This window comes from Opisthocomus hoazin, chromosome 10, assembly GCF_030867145.1.
Source record: "Opisthocomus hoazin isolate bOpiHoa1 chromosome 10, bOpiHoa1.hap1, whole genome shotgun sequence".
NCBI lineage: Eukaryota > Metazoa > Chordata > Aves > Opisthocomiformes > Opisthocomidae > Opisthocomus > Opisthocomus hoazin.
The window spans coordinates 32,245,937-32,265,881 of record NC_134423.1 but is presented as its reverse complement, the minus strand read 5'-3'; the positions used below and the strand labels follow the sequence as shown (position 1 = coordinate 32,265,881).

General features: G+C 39.2%; 1 protein-coding gene across 2 annotated transcripts in view; it reads right to left on the bottom strand.

Annotated features, from left to right (window-relative positions):
• The window catches only part of SPG11 (SPG11 vesicle trafficking associated, spatacsin), a 34,889-nt gene that overhangs the window by 8,739 nt on the left and 6,205 nt on the right, over window positions 1-19,945 (bottom strand). The window contains exons 8-30 of one of the 2 annotated variants that reach the window (XM_075432145.1): window positions 19,313-19,445; window positions 18,814-18,969; window positions 17,367-17,545; window positions 17,022-17,198; window positions 16,468-16,539; window positions 15,892-16,019; window positions 15,050-15,228; window positions 14,364-14,571; window positions 13,633-13,836; window positions 12,580-12,686; window positions 11,643-11,788; window positions 10,632-10,793; window positions 9,536-9,602; window positions 8,929-9,094; window positions 7,597-7,802; window positions 6,691-6,799; window positions 5,959-6,118; window positions 4,431-4,688; window positions 4,007-4,207; window positions 3,582-3,689; window positions 2,300-2,462; window positions 1,692-1,906; window positions 587-1,331 (exon numbers count right to left, since the gene is read on the bottom strand). In XM_075432145.1, the coding sequence (XP_075288260.1) occupies window positions 587-1,331; window positions 1,692-1,906; window positions 2,300-2,462; window positions 3,582-3,689; window positions 4,007-4,207; window positions 4,431-4,688; window positions 5,959-6,118; window positions 6,691-6,799; window positions 7,597-7,802; window positions 8,929-9,094; window positions 9,536-9,602; window positions 10,632-10,793; window positions 11,643-11,788; window positions 12,580-12,686; window positions 13,633-13,836; window positions 14,364-14,571; window positions 15,050-15,228; window positions 15,892-16,019; window positions 16,468-16,539; window positions 17,022-17,198; window positions 17,367-17,545; window positions 18,814-18,969; window positions 19,313-19,445 (4,249 nt within the window). Of the gene's footprint in view, window positions 1-552; window positions 1,332-1,691; window positions 1,907-2,299; window positions 2,463-3,581; window positions 3,690-4,006; window positions 4,208-4,430; window positions 4,689-5,958; window positions 6,119-6,690; window positions 6,800-7,596; window positions 7,803-8,928; window positions 9,095-9,535; window positions 9,603-10,631; window positions 10,794-11,642; window positions 11,789-12,579; window positions 12,687-13,632; window positions 13,837-14,363; window positions 14,572-15,049; window positions 15,229-15,891; window positions 16,020-16,467; window positions 16,540-17,021; window positions 17,199-17,366; window positions 17,546-18,813; window positions 18,970-19,312; window positions 19,446-19,945 lie in introns of both variants that reach the window. The other variant, XM_075432146.1, reaches the window with a different exon arrangement.

Here is a 19,945-nt window from a genome sequence, read left to right as displayed (position 1 = left end):
GATGGGTTAGGCTTCATTTATTCTCTTCTAACTAAGCTTTATATATGTTAGTATTAGAAAGTAATGTTCCAGCTGACAGCTTTCTCATTCAGACTTCATACATATGCAGAGAGTACTTTATATATGAATATTATCAGCCTTAGCCTTGCTATTAATAAGAAACACTAAATCCTTTATGAGGTACAAAGAATTCAGAGAAATATATTAGTAAAAGCATCTCCTTGTTTCAGCTCCAGAAACACACTCCAGGTTTGCTAGAGTGTGTACTTCAAAAGCAGGAACATCGATGAAGTTCAGTGCTACTACACTGGAACAGAATTGTGAACTCTCAAAAATGAACGGTTAAGACACTACAGGAACTGCATACAGAAACACCCTGCCTGAAGCACATATAAGCAATGTACACTGCTAGGCTTCAAATTCCTTTCAGCAGAGGATTTACGAACCAAGGAGATAACCCACTGTCATGCAGACCTTATCTCCCGCAGAAGAGGGGAAATTCACACTGTAACAGAAGAGGAAGAATCCAGCGGAACCCCAGCAGTGCATTACCTGCCGAGTGGCTGAACCGGTTAGCGCTCCTTACCGCTCGGGGCCCTGCTCTGCTGAGACGCACCGCCTTCAGAGGGCTGCTCTCTTGCTGCAAGGAGAGTCTGAATATCGGCGTGTAACTTGTCTAGATCAGTCTCCCCCGAGGCCAGGGCTCTGCAATGCAATACCAGCGAAACATCTCTGTCGTAGAAATGGAAATACTGGCAAACACGGCTGGCTTCATGCACGCTTCCTTCATCAAGAAGGCAGCCGATCAGAAACTTGAGTGCTTCCTCCTCATCGTTAGTCAAGGTCTGTTGAGTCTCTCTGAATGCAAGACCCTCTAGTTTTAAGTACTTTGGTGTGTTCAGAGCAGGTAGCTTCGAAAAAGAAAACTCCTTAGCTAAGTTATCAAAGGTAAGATCCTTGTTCACTACAACGTGGGAGGAAAATCTCGACTTGCCTGACCCCTCATCTGTGGACAATGTTCGTTGTGTGATGCGACAAATCCAGATCTCCTTCTCTATTTCCTCTAATTTGTGCAGTGACACTGAGTCATTCTTGGCTAGCCAATGGCCAGCCAGGGTAAGCAACAAATGTCTCTCCATAATGCTGCTTGTCTTCTCAGGAGCTAAAGATTCAAATACTGTGTTTGCCTGATCAAAAAAAAAATCAGATGCAGCTTTGCTGGAGATTGAATTTTTCATGAAGCTGTCATTGCATTTTTTCCAGAATTCAGTTCTTGTCTGGTCTTGATGCCACTGTCCGATGTCTCTCAAATGACGCAGATCCCTTAGAACCTGCAAAATTCACAGAGGTTTTAAACAACTGTCTTTCAAAAAAAGAAAAATCACACTGGATGGTCAGCATATTGAAAAACTGAATTCAGATTAAATGTCTAAATATGCAACAAATCCATCTATTTTTCTCATCAAACAAAACTGATTGCATAGCAAGGAAAAATAGCAAGAGAACAAGGAAAGCTATACTGTCCTTTTCAGCTCAGCACTTACAGCCAACTTGTTTGGTGTCCTTGCATTGAAAATAAAAAGTGATTTGAAGAAAAATTTGTGTTTCAGGAAGGCTGAGAAATAACATTCTCCATACTGCCAGTAACAGGAGTATTAAGAGGTGAACATCATTATCTAACTATACTGTACCTCTTGCGTAACCACACTGTCCACGGGCAGTTCCGCTAGTGCTGCGACCTCCCGAGCCAGGGAGAACATTCCTTTCTCTTGTAGCTGCTCCAGAATCGATCGGCACTCACTCTGAAATGTCTCCATATTGTAACTGGTTAGGGTGGAGCGACTGATTGATATGGAGGAATCCTTCAGGGTCTCACTGAGTGCACAGAGTTTCTTCACGTAAGGGCCTGTCGTAACAGAGTACAAACAATTAAAGGCAGCTGGTTTTTAAACCTGAGGAAATTCTGCTACTTCTTTCACATGCAACCCTGCCAGAGAAGGAGCACAGATTTTACACTCCAAAACTTTCATGGGAGTGAAAATCAGCTCTAAATCCGTAACTAAAATACTTCTCCAGGTCACCTTTGCACTCCACATTAACACTCACACATAACCATTGTCCCAGCCAGGCTTGCACACACAGATAGGTTTCACCACAGGGACCAACTCTCGTTATATAAATTCTTCTACACAAATAAAACAGTACGAATACACTTAAAGTAAACAGTTACTCCAAAAACATTGTATGTGGTCTTTAGATTAAAGCAGTAATATAATCTAACAGAGGAAGCTGTATTTACCATCCAGTAGGAGATTATCTGCTGCAGCAAACAGCTGTAAGAGCTTTCCTAATTCATAGTCCGTTCTACACTGCTGCATCATCAATTCAAGAAGAAACAGTGCTTGTGATTCCAACCATGGCACAGGTAGTTCTGAAGCTGCTGGTTTATCTTCAGTTTTAAGCTGTGTAGATAAAGATTTTTAAGTGTTGGTGTTTCTTTTGCAAATATATTCTGCATTTTGGTGGGAATCACTGGAAATGGAGGCTGTACCAGCTCTACCTCCTTCTTTAAGAAACCATTAACTGTCATTCCCAAGGGGACACTGATCCATCACTGATGTACATCTGACTTTGACCTGAAAGTAGCCAATTTTATGACAGGGTGACCAACAATTACTCCTGATAATCATGGAAGAGATAAAAGATGCAAGAAGGATCAGAAATGGATAGATAAAATAAATTGCCAGATGAATAGCTCCTGTCATGCTGCTGTATACTTTATAAGCATATCCGCCATGTGAGTGGCACACAGGGAAAGGAAACTGATCCAGCCTGAGCCTGAACTGCAGGAAGGAAAAGCACTAGGGACATCGAATGTTAGTTACCAAGATATTCAGGAACCATAAAATTGTGATGGAAAGGGAAGAACTGAAATAATTTGTGAGAATATCTGTGTGTGACCAACAAGGAACATTGCATGAAGATGCTTTGGTCCTCTTAAAACAACTACTAAATCAGTGTTTTAATCGAAGTGTGCAATTCAGTTCACTGAGTCATTTTCAAAGACAAGTACACAACTACCAAAACCAAAGCAATACCACAGACTTCTTCAGAAACTTTGAAACTTGTCCAAAAAAGCTGTCTTTCTTAAACAGATGTTCGCTATCAGTCATGGGTTTATCAGCTCGGTATTGACTTGCCCTCACCAACACACAACAGAGAACACTTACTCACCACAAACAACTCAATTTACCAACAGCGGTCCTACTTGAGTCATCGCCAACCTTCAAACAGTAAGCGGCTCACACAAGGAGGACGACATTGTATTTCAATCTGCCCATATCAACTTCAGACAAAATGATTTACAAAAATGCATCGTGGGTTTTGAGTTGTCAGAAACATCTTTTCATTAACTGCCAGCAATAAAAAGAATCTGCTGAAACCAACCGCTTCACAAACCAGCCCTTAGATCACTCCAGCAAACTCTTTTTCATTATTTTCGTATACGAAATTAGATGCCTATCACATTCTAATACAGGAAAACCTAGGCAAAGACATTGAGAGAAAATGAATTTGCTTACTTTTGTCAGACTCTCCTGAAACTTGTCCAGTTTAGTTTTAGCTTCATTGTATTTTTTACAGTTCATACATAGTTCATACACCTCCAGTACATACAGTAAAGGGGAATCCTTTAAGACACAAAAATAGGTTAGACTTCTTTCCTAAAAGTACTTCAATAAATGTAGAATTTGTCTTCCTCAGTATTAGAACAATGAAGTTTTCACTTATTAATATTGCATGCAAGGTTGATATATGAACCACAAATCTCTAACAGTTAGAAGAATTTCCATTCAAAGAGTCTCTCACCTGACTGGGATTTTCAGTGGATTACACCCAGGCTACCTAGGCCATAAATAGCAAGACAGAAGGGGAATCTATTCGCCATCTCCTTGCCAAGATGAACTGAGATACACTCAAATATACCACTAAAAAGACATTATCTTACCTTTAAAAAGAGCTGGAAGCCATTTAGGAGTGTTTTACTTTTTTGCTTTCTTAAAAAGACTTTCCAGATAACTGACAGGTCACGAAGATCCCATTCGTGATTTTCTGCTGAGCTTTGAATATGGTTTGTTGCTTCAGCTCTGGCAGTACCATCCACAGTAGTAATTATCCAAACACAGAGACAATGAACAATGTTTGCATCCTGTCAAATCATAGAAATGACGGTTTTATAATAACCAGAGACAAACATCACCTCATTATATATCACTTGGCCAAATGTGTCACACTATTCACAATTAATACAAAACTGAGAATAAACCTCGATGGATCCAACCTACATATCTACCACTTACCATAATTTTGCACAACCATCACTTTTTTATTACTTTGTCTTCTAAAAGCTAAATCACTTCATCAATACTCACTTGGAAACATGCTGCTAACACACTCAGAACGGGAGCGTGCTCTCTCAGTCCTTCGGTCAAAAGGTAACGTGAAGGGCTGGAGCTGCCCTGGCACTGAAGAAGGATTTGAAAGAGACTGTCTGCGGGTTTGCTCTCCAACACACTGGCAGCACTGTTTTCACGACTCTCTGCATCGGGACATACACGTGGCAACTTCTCCAACGCCAACTTCAAGTGATCTTGTAAAATGGGAGTGAAATCCTGAAGGATAGACATGACCTAGGAGAACAGAACCAAAAGCATCTACAGAGACTGAGATCCAAGGAGCACGAGGGGGAAGAAAGACTGAAGCATTAAATACACAGAAAAGACAAACACAACATTCTTCAAACTTCGTTTTTTATAATGTTTTTGGAGACCTAGAGAGGAAACAGTGTTCTGGATGTGTGAATTATTCTAATAAAATATTGAAGCTCATCCTTTTATGTGAAGCTAAAATGCCTCCTAGAGACCCTCATTTCTGTCATATCTCTCGTACTGCTAAGAGTGTATCATGAAAAGTGTCCAGTTAGCTACTGTTGTGTAATTACATATTTTTCTTCTCAACAACGATAAGATCCAAGTTAAAATCCTAGGCCTGCTAAGTATCACCTTGCCTGGAATTTTTCAGTTACGTTCTTCACATTATTTTTTCCAAATTGCTTTTAATTTTTACATACTGGTAATACTTTATTAACTTCTAAATTACATTTAAAACAAAAAATGGAATATGTGGATTCTCAAAAGTTTAAGTATCTTTACACAAAAATCAATGCAAGTTTTCAAAGTAATGATGATGATCTCCAGAGGTCCCTTCCAACCCCTACCATTCTGTGGTTCTGTGAAAGATGAGTGGCTTTATTAAAACTTACATTGAACATATGGTAACTCTCCAATAAAAAAACAGTAACTACATGATTCTAAATTTAACTTACAAACAGTATGCGTATGTCACAATTTTAACTAAATTTTAAATGAAAATTGAGTCCCTTCTTGGCAAATAATTTTGTGTCCAACTCACTTCAAAGAGACACTCAAATCACTCCTCTCTGAAAATTGTTTTCTCCACTACTGATCAATAACATCACAGGCGATGTTTCAAACAGGGATTTTTTCCCCCTAATCTTCTCCGTTAATAGCTAGCTTTCATGCTCTTAGAAGCATATTATTGTATCTGCTGAACAGTCAACTCCCTGTGGAGTCAACTTCCTTTGTCTTGTGTTAGCTTTTCACATACCAAGAGAGAGAGCGAAGCAGAAAAGTAGGAAAGTTGGGAAATCCAGCTGCGAGAGCAGGGCCATCATACCCAGAGGATATCGAGCACCCTGAGAATACTTCTGACTCCTTGGAAACTGAGGAGGCTTTGATTTCATGTTCTCTCCACAATGTGATTTTCTCTTGTTAAAAGAATCCATTTTTTCCTTCCTCTCCCCTTTATTTTGAACATCACAGACAAAGAATATTCATGATAAACTCTATCTTCATTTAAAATCATACACAGATAGCTTACCTCATCTGGCTGGTAGCTGTACAGCTGGGTTTGGATGATGAACTGCAGCCAGTCGTTGGATTTGGCACACTCCTTTAGGTAAGATGTGCTCAGTCCGATATTATGGAGTTTACAGAACTGCATTACCAAAGACCACTGCCTTCTAGAGTCACTAGATGTCCTGCATGGAATTTAAAGAGCTTCCGCTGTAATAAACTGGTATTTATACCAGATGTTAAAAACGCTGTTAAAAACGCATAAACTCCTCCTGTGGCCTGAGATCCATCGGCTGCACATGGCAACACCAGCACTTCCAGTGACTTCTCTACAGATTGGGCCACATTCCACTGGGGGAGCTTTCATCCCACACCCTTGACAGTGCAGGCTTTGAACAGAAGCCAGCAATCTTCGCTCCTAAGCGTGCTGCAAGAGCCCTGTGGAACAGCGAGTCCAACACGCTACCTGCACTTCCTTATTCTTGCCAATATACATCTGTTACCTCTACTGTTTGAAATACCAAGACTATATTCTAAATTCAAATATTGTTGTTCAGTTTACTGCAATAAAACACACACATCTCTCGCCTACTGTAGGTGACCCTGCTTCGGCAGGGGGGTTGGACTAGATGACCCACAGAGGGCCCTTCCAACCCCTACCATTCTGTGATTCTGTGATTTAGTATTATCTGAATACACAAATTCAGTGCTTAATCTCAATGTGCCAGCATAATCCTTTAAATCATGTTTTACTTACTTCTGTATTCCTTGACGCTCAACTGCATCCCAAAAGGCTTCTTCTAAGGACATAAGAACTTCTGCTGCTCCGGCTTTTTCTCCACCAGCCAATTTTGTTAACTTTTCAACTGTTTAAAAGCACGTATTACTATTTCTGAGATGCTATTTAGGATTAGAGTAAGGGTAATATTTTCAAAAGTACCAGAACCAACAAGCAGAACAAATGCTAGTAATGTAAATGTTTCGATAACTCTGCCAAGCCAGGCATCAATGTGACTATGTGATTTTTGAAAAAGAATTTCAACTTTCAGATCACATAACTTTTTTTTTTTTTTAAATGAGCTCTATCTACAGTTTTACATAACATATATTTTTTAGAATGATCAGGACAATACAAATAAATGCCAGCGGTTCCTTAGTCAGGACAAAAAGATGCCTGTGGACCTATTAGCTAAAAATTAAACTTTCTAAAGTTATTCCTAGGATAAATTTAATTTCCTTACAGCTTTGAATATCTGATTTTGCTGCAGCTGTAAAAGTTTTCAAGTACGAAAGAGAAAAGAGATTTGGTAATGCCCCTTTGTTGATCCTCTAGTTATACTATTACAACATTAGGCTGAACCTTACTAAACGTTACACAGAGCCTTAGGCAGCTGTTCGACAGTGTCTGTTAGACACTTCTGCAATTCTGGCTGCATGTCATATTACAGTCTTCCTGCCTTCTTTGATCTGCCAGGTTCAAAATGCACCTCCAAAATTAGTAAGAAGCAGGAATAAAAGCAGAGCAAAATTCTTAGCTCTTCAAACAACAAGATGCTTCTGCTGCATTCCTGAGAAGTCAGGCACCATCTTTCAATCTGTCTCTGCTTCTCTTCCCAATAAATACATTGTACCCTGTTTTAAAACAAACAAAAGACATCCTTACCCAAAGATTCTCGTATTTGATTGTGCTGAGATTCTTCATTTCTAGTTCTGTAACTGAAAATTATGTTTGCAACTTTAATATCGACCCTGAGTTTGAGGTTGTCGAGTCCGAGTAATTCTAGAAAGCACACACAGGCTGCCACTACTGAAGGTACACTGAAGGCAGAAAGAGCTAAAATATGGGCTTCAGCTCCTGCCTGCTGAATCCTGAAACCAAAAGAAAGCCAGGTAACACACACGATTTTTAACCAATGTTCAAATATGAATATTCCCCATGTAAACAAGTACCCACAATGTTTACTACACTCACAGACTTCATTAGCATGAAAGTTATTTACAAACCAAAAGTTTCATATTTATAAAAAAACGTAGGCGTGAAAATAAAGCCTCACACATGACAAGCACAGAGTTTGCAATTTAATAAACTTTACCAAAAACTAAAGCCAATTATTATAATCAATAAAAGACACCTGTCACAGTTTTAGTGCAGAAAGTCCCCCTGGAGAGCCTACAATCCAAGCACTGAAGCATCAAGAACCTGAAACTCATCTGCGGATTGCACTAAGCGAAAAACGTACCCTAAAGGGTTGCAAGGTGGCTGGTTCATTGGTTATCTGAAATTCTTCCAGAGCAGTAACTGAAAAAATCATGCATGCTGCCTGTCTTTGAAACTGTTAAGTACTTCAGTTTACTTTAATGCACGTTTCCCTTTTTGCCCAAATCTTGGTTGTTTACACAAGAGAAACGGATTTGTATAGAAATGATAAAAAGAAACAAACAGTGACCAACACACAAATGAGACATTCTAGAAACAAAGTCACTTGTTCCGACATAACTTGTACTAATTTTGAATATACTTAATATACTCGAGCAAGATGTGTATCCTTTTGAACACATGATTTTGAAGCTTCAGCCAGAAAATTTAATTCCTTCAATCTCCAGCACATTGTGTGTCTTATTAACTTAAATAAAGAAGTGTCATCCTTAGGAAATGTGAAAGAAAAGGGGCATCTTTTTTCTACAAAGTGATCTAGAGACTCAGCTCCCTAGAAGCAAAGCCTACCCGTGTTTGATACGACTGGAACATTTTTCATTCCTTGCTCTCATTGTGTAGATATTATTCAGGTAACTCAAAACATAGCTCCCCCTCTTTTAGGTGATGTTTGATTTCTATCCTACTCGATGTTAGACTGAATGGACTCTTAGGGCACCTAAAATTTCAAGTCATGCACTGCACACCACTTCTTTGCTGTTGGGGAGGACTGATGTTACTCCATGTACTAGATAACAACTTCAACAGAACTACTCCACTGTCATTTCTGAGAAGACTTACAACTGTTTGGGGGATTTGCTCTTTGCTAACTGCTGGACCAAAAATGTACCAAAAGCAAATGATGGACGTCCATGGTGCAAATAGTACAAAAAATCCAGTCTTTCCATTACAGCATATTTGTTCACCAGTTCAGGGGATGAAAAATGAGGAAAGTCACTTGATGCATCTAGAAAGAATAGCATCATTATTACGAGCTGATAAATTAAACACAGAAAATGCCTTTCGGCTACAAAACATGAGATGACAATCCAACACCTCTCCTCTTGTTCTAATTCAAATCTCAGCATAGCCAAACTCCACTGAAATTCCAATTCTCACTGTAAAATCAGAACTCTAGATCACTTCAGCCCTCAACTTGGTTGTAAAAGAAAATACTGCTCCTCTATCTCACAATACATACAGAAAAAATTCTGTCTATGAAGAGCTAAAGGAAAAAGGTAACCTATCCAGGATTTAGTTTGAAAACAAAATTTTAGTAAATTACACTGGTTTGTTTGTAAAAGAAATGACCTTTTGAATAAGTTTATCTGTCAAATCATTTCACTGGAAGGTATTTTATCCTAGGTGCTCAGGCTAAGAAAGCATATAAAACTTGAAAGTAACATACCTGATACAGCAAGAGTATTTGTTGACTGCCAGCCAAATAATTTAGTGGGATCAAAGGGCACTAATGACTGAAAGATTAGAAACAAAATATATTGAGACAGCTAAGATTTTCGCATCAGACCAGACGACAGAGCATTTCAGGGAGCTACAGTAGCAGAGAACCAGGAATGGCCTGTGCTGCTACCAAGCCCTGATGTATCTTGTGAAGTTCTCTCTCAAAGGTACATACTTATCTACTCTGCAGGATCAGGACACAAACAAGTACAAGGAAAGGCTTAGACTTTGCTCTAAGGAAATAAGGAAAGACCATGCTTCAGTATTTTGCTACATTGTGACCCTAGCAAACTTAACACTTTCCTAATACTGAATAATTCATCAGGTTCCTTCCAACTTTCCGTGTATCTCGTACCACAGATCCGAAGTACAAAGTATTTGCCCCAAAATCATGGAATCATCGAATGGTTTGGGTTGGAAGGGACCTTAAAGATCATCTGGTTCCAACCCCCTGCCACGGGCAGGGACCCCTTCCACCAGCCCAGGGTGCTCCCAGCCCCATCCAACCTGGCCCTGAACCCTGACAGGGAGGGGCCAGCCACAGCTCCTCTGGGCAACCTGGGCCAGAGCCTCACCACCCTCATCATAAAGAGTTTCTTCCTCATATCTGATCTAAATCTCCCCTCTTTCAGTCCAAAGCTATCACCCCTTGTCCACGTGCCATGACATTCCATGAGACACTATACTTTAATTCTAAATTTCAATTTCCCTTAGACAATTAAAAACATTTTAATTATCGTAATACTGAGCAACCTGCCCACGGAACACGGCAAGAATATCACTTCTCTGTTATTCCAGAACTGCTGAAGTTCAACACTGCAGACGTCTTTACTCGTCTGGGGGGACAGGGGGAAGCCAAACTCACAATATTTAGACACCACTTAAAAAACCTGTTCAGGATGAAGCTACAACCTTTAGCTCCAAATTAAGGATTCCAAGGAAACAACATACGGTCCCCACCCTCCAGGCTTTAGCTAAAATCAAGCTCCTCTTAGTTTACTTCTGCTCTGCCAAAAAGTACTACTGAGAAGCATTCTGTGTACCTGAACAAGGTGGTAAAGAGAGATGTCAGGTGGCAAAATTCCATGCAAAGTACATGGGGGAAAGAGAGCAGCTTTGAGTTTGGGGTAAGGAGCCAATGCCATTTTTAAGAGCTGTGGATCGACTTTCTTCAGAGGTTTTTCCGTATCTTCATTCTGAAGAACCTACATTGCAAGGAAGCAAAACTGTTTCATTAGGAAGAAGAAACTGCATTAAGATAATAACAAAACAATCTCTGAATGCATCAGACTACCTCACGGGAATTTGACATACGGTGACAACACAGAAAGTCATTTTTCCCTGCAAAATCCTTCTAAATTATATTAGACATATCTTGAACAGTACCTGATGGCTTAGGTTACCGCGCTACGTATCAAAAAGCTATCTGTATTAATCAATTCTGTTCCAATATGGGGTTCACTGAGCAATTTTCTTTTAAAAGTACAACTGTTTATAATGTGCTTTTTGATCTCTGTAGCACAATGCAACTGGTTCAAACAATGAAAGCAGTATGCTGCAATTTTTATATGTGCCCAGATTTTCAGCCTCTAAAAATAAACATACAGAAGCTGAATAGCACCTAGCAGAAACGCAGTCCAGTGACCCACTGCTTCATTTACTTAAAAACTACAAATCACTACAAAAGGGGATAGCTGTCTAAGAAATACAGGCACACCATTTAAAAAGTTTAATAAAAATATTTTTGCGAACCAGAACTGTTTGAGGAACACCAGTGCCTATAAACACAGCTGTAACTGTTAGGAAGGAGTTAAAGACTCCAGCTCACAGCCACTGTGCCTTGCTGTTTCTAAACCACGTAACCTCAGGCCACACTACTCGCTTCACTTGGTCAACTAACGCTGAAACACCCAACACCAAAACCAGATTTTTATATGAGAAGAAATTATACGATGGCATTAGAATATTTATTTTTGTTAATGTATTCCTTTGAGTCTTCAACACCATGTGAGAACTTCTCCAAAAGCTTATCAATAATCTGTTGCACACAGTACCTGATCAATACCTCCAGGTGCATACATTGTAGTAGCAAGTGCTAATAGCGTATGTCCTTCCAGTAGCATGCTACTCACACTGGCTTGATTACTAGGAATCAAGATCTGAGCATTTGCTAGACTAGCCTGAAAAATCATCTTTGGATCTTAAAAGAAAAAAAAGTGACATTTACTTTCATGCAAAACCAATACTACATTATCAAGTCATGCATTAAAACTGTTCTATGACTATGAACAAAATGGAATTTTCTATTTTTGGTTGTTAATAGTGACTTCGACTCAATTTACTTATAAATACAGATAAACTGTTCTAAATTTTACCAACCTTTCCCCAATTTCAAACTACAGATTTACCTACACAGATTGATTTGGACCGAGTCCCACCATTTAGCATTGTATTGGTTCAATTCTTTATCCTACACCGATCACACTTTCTGAAAAAGCCCTATTTGGGCTTATTTTTATCATTTGTTAACATGTGACTCTACAGAACATGAAATGTTTTAAAAAAAAAGTGAAAAGACTTAAGGGCTCAAAATCTACTGATTTTCAATGACAATATCTAGGAAAAAAGCACATAATCCAAGCAGCAGAGAAGTCAAAATGCACCACAACAACTAGAGGAAGCTTTAATTTTAACAGCATACGCATTTTCTTATGACTTCTCCTTCTGTTCAACCTATTAGGAATCTAATCAAAATGGAAGCAATGATGATTACACACAAAACAATTCTGACATATCTACAGTCTCCAAATTGTTACACACAGTTTAAGTAGGAATTATAACCCACATTTTAGAGATGAGGAACTGATGTACATGTAAATGATTTGCCATAGTCAAAAAAGAGTTTGCAGCAGAGAACTAAACCCAGCTATGCCAAATACTCAGCCAGCAGCATAAACGTCAGACCACCTCTAGAGCAAGGCAGACTCCTACCTCGTGGATTACTGGCAACCCCTCGACACTGCACGAGGAATTCAAACCAGGGATGCGCTTCATGCAATTCCTTGTTATCCAGAACAGGGCAGTTTGAAGGAGATAAACTGGAAATAAGATGAGTAGCAGCACAGTGAAAATACAGTATTTGTAACCATCCTCTGCCCTAATATAACACTGCACTAAAAATTAAGAGCATGTGATTTGGTGTTAGTGACTTCTTTCATCCGTTCTTATGAAAGAGTCAAACCACATCACCCTCCTCTACAAGCTGGACAGCTTTGGCTGACATGGCACCTCTGACCATCCTCTTCTTTAAGATTATGTTGCTGTGCTTGCTTGCTTGCTTCCGTAAATCAAAGTAACAGTTTCCCCAGCTGACAACCCCAAACGCTTTCCAGACAAGGGACTTGACTCACAAATACCACTCTGCATAGTTTAAATATTTTATGCAAACCAAAACTGCTTATACAAACAAATAAAAAAAACAAAAAAAGATTTTTTGGCTTTTCTCTGGTCCACTTTTACCTTCTTAATACCTACACTGTTAGATTGCAGTTACAGCTAAGAAATTTTAATAGCAAACTATTAATTAAATGGAAAGTATTCATATAGCTCCACTACCGAATATTTCTGTCTCCTTCAAATCCCAACTAACCCTAAATTAGATGGAAACCAGAAATTTCTTTATTTGTGAAATTATCATGAATGAACTCATACCTGTGCTGAAGTGAGAGAGTTTCTGAAGAACAACTTGTTTTGGCTCATTTACGATTGTATTGTTTGTAAGAGTATACTAATTACAACTGTAATTGCTTCCTTTGATGACTGACACACAAATTAGTATTGACAAGACAACCTAAATAAAGCTTCAAAATACAGCATGGAGCCTAACATACCACCCCACATTTTTTCTTTAAATGACACCGCTGTGACCCAAGCAGTCTTTCTCGCCAAACAGCAAGGGCCGAGGAAAACTCTACTGCCAACTATTAAAACTGTGTTTCATTATTTAAATCTGCATGAGATTTGACGGATGCAAAGCATTCATACCTGTAATAGTCTAAGTAAGTGTATAGCAGATACTGCAAATTATGTTCTAAACAGTAAAGGACAAAACGAGCATGGAAGTCCAAACCGCTGGCAGCACTGTATTTTGGAACCGGGTGAGGATTTTGCAGTACTCCCCCAAGGTAAGACAGTCTTTGGAGCAGAACTTCAAAATCTTCCAACTCAGAGAAGACAAAAATTCCATTTCTATCAGAAAAGAGAAAAGGCATACACACTGATTAGACAGTTATATCTTCAAGAAGTTCTGAAGGGTGTTTTCAGTACAAAATTATAAAGCAGACCTTTCCTTCTAGGGGATAACTTCACTGCCGAGGCAAACACAACATGTCAAAATATGTCTGATGGCACTCAAACAATATCTTAGTGACTACAGTCCACTGCCGAGAACGAGGGGTGAGGAGTGAAATGCTGTGTTTAGAATTTTCTCCCTTGCATTAAAATGGGCATCAGGAATATAACCACCAAGGAAGATCGAAGAGCTGATAGAAGATTTCTGTTGCTCTCGTGTTTCTTACTGTTTTCAGACAACAGAAAGTGCAAATACAAGCCTAAAATTGAATTTGTTAATAGATTTGTGCTGTTTAAAACAGAGCAGTAAGCGCAATATAAAAACTCACATGCATCAAAGATTTTATTAACAAGCACTTCTATAAATACCTGATTTTGGCTTCATGTAAGACAGAAAGTTAGCATAACACATTAAGTGCACGTACCTAGCCAGCTTGTTTAATATATCATTTCTCATATAGCTACTACATAACATGTTCCGGTCAATAATGTCTGGAGTAAGAGGGGGCCAGTTAGCTTGTCCACACGCAGTCTGGTTGGGCTCAGATTCTTCAATCCATGCACAAACATTAAGCCAGTCATGCTGGGCTGTCAAGTGCATCCAAAGAACCTCAGGATTACACGTCTTGAGTTCTGTGTTTCAAAAAGGCAAACTGATGAAACTGGCACAAGCACACACGACCTAGGGAAGTACTGACAGTGCTTTTTACATGTACTTATTTTTAACAAACGGTTGCAGATACGGTGCTGAGATTAAGTATACGGTCACAGCTTGTTAGAGCTTTATGTTGGAAAAGCTAAATGTAATACCACAGTGGAACAGCTTACAGAGCGTAGCAGAGTATGACACAACAAGTGGCCATTCATTAGACAAGTCCCTTTCAGCTAGTTCCAGATTTTTCTCTACAGGAAAAACACAGATCCCTGTCAGAATGCAACAGGATGAAACACATTGTTTACCCATTTTCATTGCCAAAAAATAAGTGACCTGCTGTGGTAGCATACAACTTTAGTTATATCAATGCCACTCCAACATAACTGCAATGTACTACATCAAAGCCAAATTTTTAATTCACAATTTCTTGTAAGTCCTTAGTACCAGAACACTTGCCTTGGCGTGGTTTTCTGGGAAGAAGAATCATTTCCTGAATAAGCTCATCCCACCACTGAGCCCAGTTAAACATCACTCTGACTCTCCGATTGTGAACCCGATGTCTGTCACAACTCAGCAATGAGTCCAGAACAGCTGTATGTCTGGAAAGGTCTTGCTCCTTTCTCCAGTTCTTGAAACTGCAATGAAGTATCACATTAGATTGTTTTCTGGTACTCTTTTAAAACACAGTCCACAACCTAACAACTAGAAGATCAATGAAAAGAATCAACAGATTTTGATAGTCCATTTTGAAGAGAATTCTGGAAGTGGTAGAGGGATTTACTTCAGCTAGAAGTCTGAGAGTGCACATGAGAGCAACGGGCAAAGAATTAACTCACTTTTCCAAAACAGACATAGCAAATGATGAGTATCGTAACATTTTTACAATTATTTAACTGTAAAATGATTTTTCTAGGTTACTTTAGTTTGCTATATTATGGATATCATATATCAAAAATAGAGCTAACGTTCCATCTGCACGTTTTGTTTGATCAATAAATCTAAGAATATCCTTTGTTATTAAAAGTACTTCATTTATGCTGATGACGACACAAACAGAAGATGTCTGTCACACTGACGATAGCATGTCATGACTTAGTCTGGAAAGAACACGACAGCAATTGTTACATTAATGAGCAAAGTAATCAGTTCCCACACTGACACTTATTTCTGCAAATGAAGACCAGTATGAAATTAATGACATTACAGAAGACTGTATATCATACGGAATGTAGAAGCCAGCATATTTTAAATCCTATTAATGTTGTTAATTGATAATTAAAACTGATAACCCACATTACCTGGAAAGAGATTGAATCTCTTTATTTTCTTGGAAGGATTCCGAGTAAAAGCTTTCAACCTGATGCACAAAGTCTATCATTTTCTTCTCTTTCTCAGAAAAATAATTTTCTTCTTGTAAAACTTTCACCTTTAATTCAAATTAAAGTATTACCTCCAATTACAATTTCTACTTATATACTCTACAATATCTACTTATAATATATTAAAGTCGTAAACGATCCTGCAAGTGTAAAGAGTAAGCCAACTGTAGGAGAAAATGCTGGAAGCATTGAGGTCGATACACTTAAATTTCAGGAGGGCCAGGACTTTACACTGTGTGCAAGCAGATGAGAACTAGATCAGAGCCAGAACAAAGAAATAACATTTTAACAATTTTTACTTTAACTGCAAATACAAAAGAACAGAGGCATGTCAATGACATGTTGCAGCAACTACACTGCAAGGATGCAGGGACAAAACCTCTCTGTTCCCATTCTGAAAGTGTGTTCAATACAACGCGCTCTCTCAGCATAAATACAGATCGACCTCAGACCTGAAAACACCAGCTAGTCAAAAAAAGCCTTTTCTACACTTACCAACAAATCTCGTACATGTTTATCAGCTGTGTAGAAACATATCTTACGCAATTCCTCCTTCACATCAAAGCCCTAACAAAAAAGAAGATGCTGGTTGTATGCACGCTGTACAAACACAGCTGTACGCTGACAGAATAAACGCAGCTGCTTTCCTTCCAAAGCGCACAACCTTTTACAAGCATGCTTGTGATACTCGCTTCACCCGTTACCAGAGATGTCACAATCACCCAGTGCTCTGCGTGATGTCTCCAGCCTGTCAGGATACAAAATGTGTACCCTTTAATACCTGACTTGCCAGAACCACCTTTACACTTTGCTGATCATGACATCAGTCAATACACGTTCATAAATAGGCTCCCTCAGCATTCCACCAGCCCGTTAGTGATCAAAGCAGCTCTTTAAAACAAGTTAACTCTCACTGTAATATATGTATGTGGTAGAATCCATACACCCATAAGACACCTACACACCCCCCATACTCTTACCATTAATTTATTTTGTTAGTCATAAAGAAGCGTTAAGAACTATCAGCATGCTGACTGAACACCTCTCACCATGTTCCTTAAAAGTTCTGAGGCCTCTCTGGTATTGTCCTTCAGAAGACAGTCATAGACCAGATTCAAACCTGTCTGAAGAAATTCTTGAAGATTTTCAGCAGGATGCTGATGCATTCGGAAGAAGGTCTGGGCCTCTGGCATTTTGTTGGTTAAGATGGCCTCAGCAATGACTTCCTAAAGGGGGAAAAAATCTGAAACAAACTGAGGCCATCAATTTCCAGTATTACTATCTTTACGATCCCTATACTGATTTCCCCCCAAGAGTTTAAAGACACTTCCATATTAATAATTTCCTTAAATAAATTGAATAAGAATATTAAAAAAATGGTTACTCCTTTTTACCTCTGGTGTCAGTTTTTCCCACATGTGGCTTTCTTCCAATGCAGGTATATCTTCATCAAGCTGACTTTCTGCGTGTACCGCATCTATTTGTGGTTGAGGATATCTCCTCAGAAATTTTCTGAGTCTTATAATGTAATCTGTTAAAATATCTGCACCCTTCTGCAGGAATTCATCAGGTTCTGTCAGTTAAGCAGAAATGAACGATACAGGGTTTTTAACACTTAGTATTGGTGAACGCATTCTCCAGACTAACACACAGAACAGACCTCGGATAAACGAGCACATCAGCTCTGCACTGCAGTGTGACCTGTACAGGTGCTGATAAAGTCCACCACTATCAGCACATTGCCAGGACACAGTCACAACCCTACCAGTGCTCCTGAGAGATCTCCCTGTCCTCATTGCTGTGTCTTCCCCTTCACGGACAAGTAAATGAGAACGAAGATTTTTCAATAATCCAACCAATTATTAGTCAGATAAATCACATTTAAAATGCAGGGACACCTAATATAACACTCATTTGTAAGAAACAAAGACTACAAAAAACATGTAGAAAAAATAATTGAGAGTTAATGGTCTGCAACTTTTACTACTGGAAGAAATCAGTTCTGGTTAACATGTACAACTTGTTGGCCCACAGACTAAAAAGCACCCCTGAGACAGCAATCCAGACCCAAGAGGAAGGACAGCACGCTGTATGTTGAGACATGTCACCCCTCTCTGCACAGCTTTGTCCAGCAGAACACATCTGTCCTCTGGAATTCTGCCACTGCAATGCTTCAGCAGCACACCAGCCGTCACTCCACTCTTGTACCTTTCGGGCTGTAGTTCAAAGAGCACCATTGCAGCAACCGTGCTAGCGTCACCAGGCACCTGCTTCTGGCTTCTGTGCCACCTCTCGGGTTATACTGGGATGCCCAACTCTTGCCACACAGTAAATCAGACAGAGAAGTGCTCCAGATAAAAAATCACCTGGTAGGATATTTTTTCAGCTGTATCGTTTTCTTAACCTAGTCTATTCCATTCCACAGCCACAGAAATATTTGTGCCAGAATATTTCAAGTGGCAGCACTGAGAAAAGAGCCAGCAGCTGAGGATTAAACTCAAGCCATTTAACTGCACCACTACAAATATCCAGCGACAGCCTGAAAGTCCCATCCTGCCATTCTTACGCATCCCAGAAAGATCCTCTGGACAGTATCCCGTCTGATCCGAGAGCCTGATCACAGCTGTTTGGGCTAATACAGATACTGTATTCAGATTAATTTCTCATGTTTGCCCTTAAATAACACCTTTCATTCCCTTAAATCTAGCACTTTTTTTTTTTTTGGGGGGGGGGGTAATTCTACGCAAATTTAGGCTTTTAATGAAAAAAATTCGTTGTTCTTACTTACCTAAACGATGACACATTACATTTCTACATATGATTCAGCATGAGTAATCTTACCCTCTGTGTGCACAAAAATGTCATCAAGTTGCTTGCTAAGGAAAGTCAACGTGAGGTTTAGCAGCTGCTCAGAGAAGTGTTTACTGTGAGGCTCCATATCATTTTCTTTGATCGCTGAGCAAAGCAAGTTTAAAGCTGGCCTCAGCTCTTCCAAATCTGCAATATTTACACAGAGAGTTAAAACATCTGCATTCTACCATGACCGATCACATAAATTCAAAATTGAAGGTAAGTCATAAAGGTATGCTACAAAAATCTTCTAAAAAACATCAAACAATATATGTAACACACTTTGCCTTCACATCAAAACTCTTGGGATACATATGCTAACATCAGAACACAACAAAAACCCTACACCTTATGCACCATTTCTCTCTTATTTTCCATCATCCAAACATACAAGAGCACAGGCAATTCAAACTGCTTTTACAAACACACAGCCATAAATGGAAAGGCAATTACATTTAAACCTCTGTGCAGCTGAAAGTATTTTACTTACTTTTCAAGTAAGACTGGGATGCGCTATCAGCAGACTGCTCAGGTCCAGAGCAGGGTGCAGACAGCTTGAAGAGATTTTCTTTGCTTTTTAAAAATAAGTCTGCTGTGTCTAGCTGACGATTTTTCAAGCCTGCCTAGACAAACATGGGGTAGAACAATTATGCACGTATTCTAAAAACACATATTGTATGCTTACTGCTAGTATTTTTACTTCATACTCAGTGACACAGTATACACGCAGAAAATAAGTTTAAACTATGTGTGCAACAGCCTGACATAACAATGTGACCTGTTCAGTACCTGCCACGCTCCTTTAATAGGCTTTGCAGAAAACCCTGCCCCGAATCTTCAGAGACAAAATGCTAATTCAGCAATTCATCAGTGTTTGAATATAGTGTTTGGAATGTAAAATAAATACAAAATCAACACTGTGAGAATCAGGACTTTGAATAAGCTTACAACATCTAAAAATTGCTGTGACCCTGGCCCCATCAATTCACTTTCCATCACACTCTTCAAAAAAAACCAAAAAATCCAACCAAATGTCTTCACTTCAGCTCCCGCCCTCTGAACACAACTGAAAACAGAGAGTGACAGCGTGCTGAATGATGGGGTGGGCAGACTGCTGCAGAGT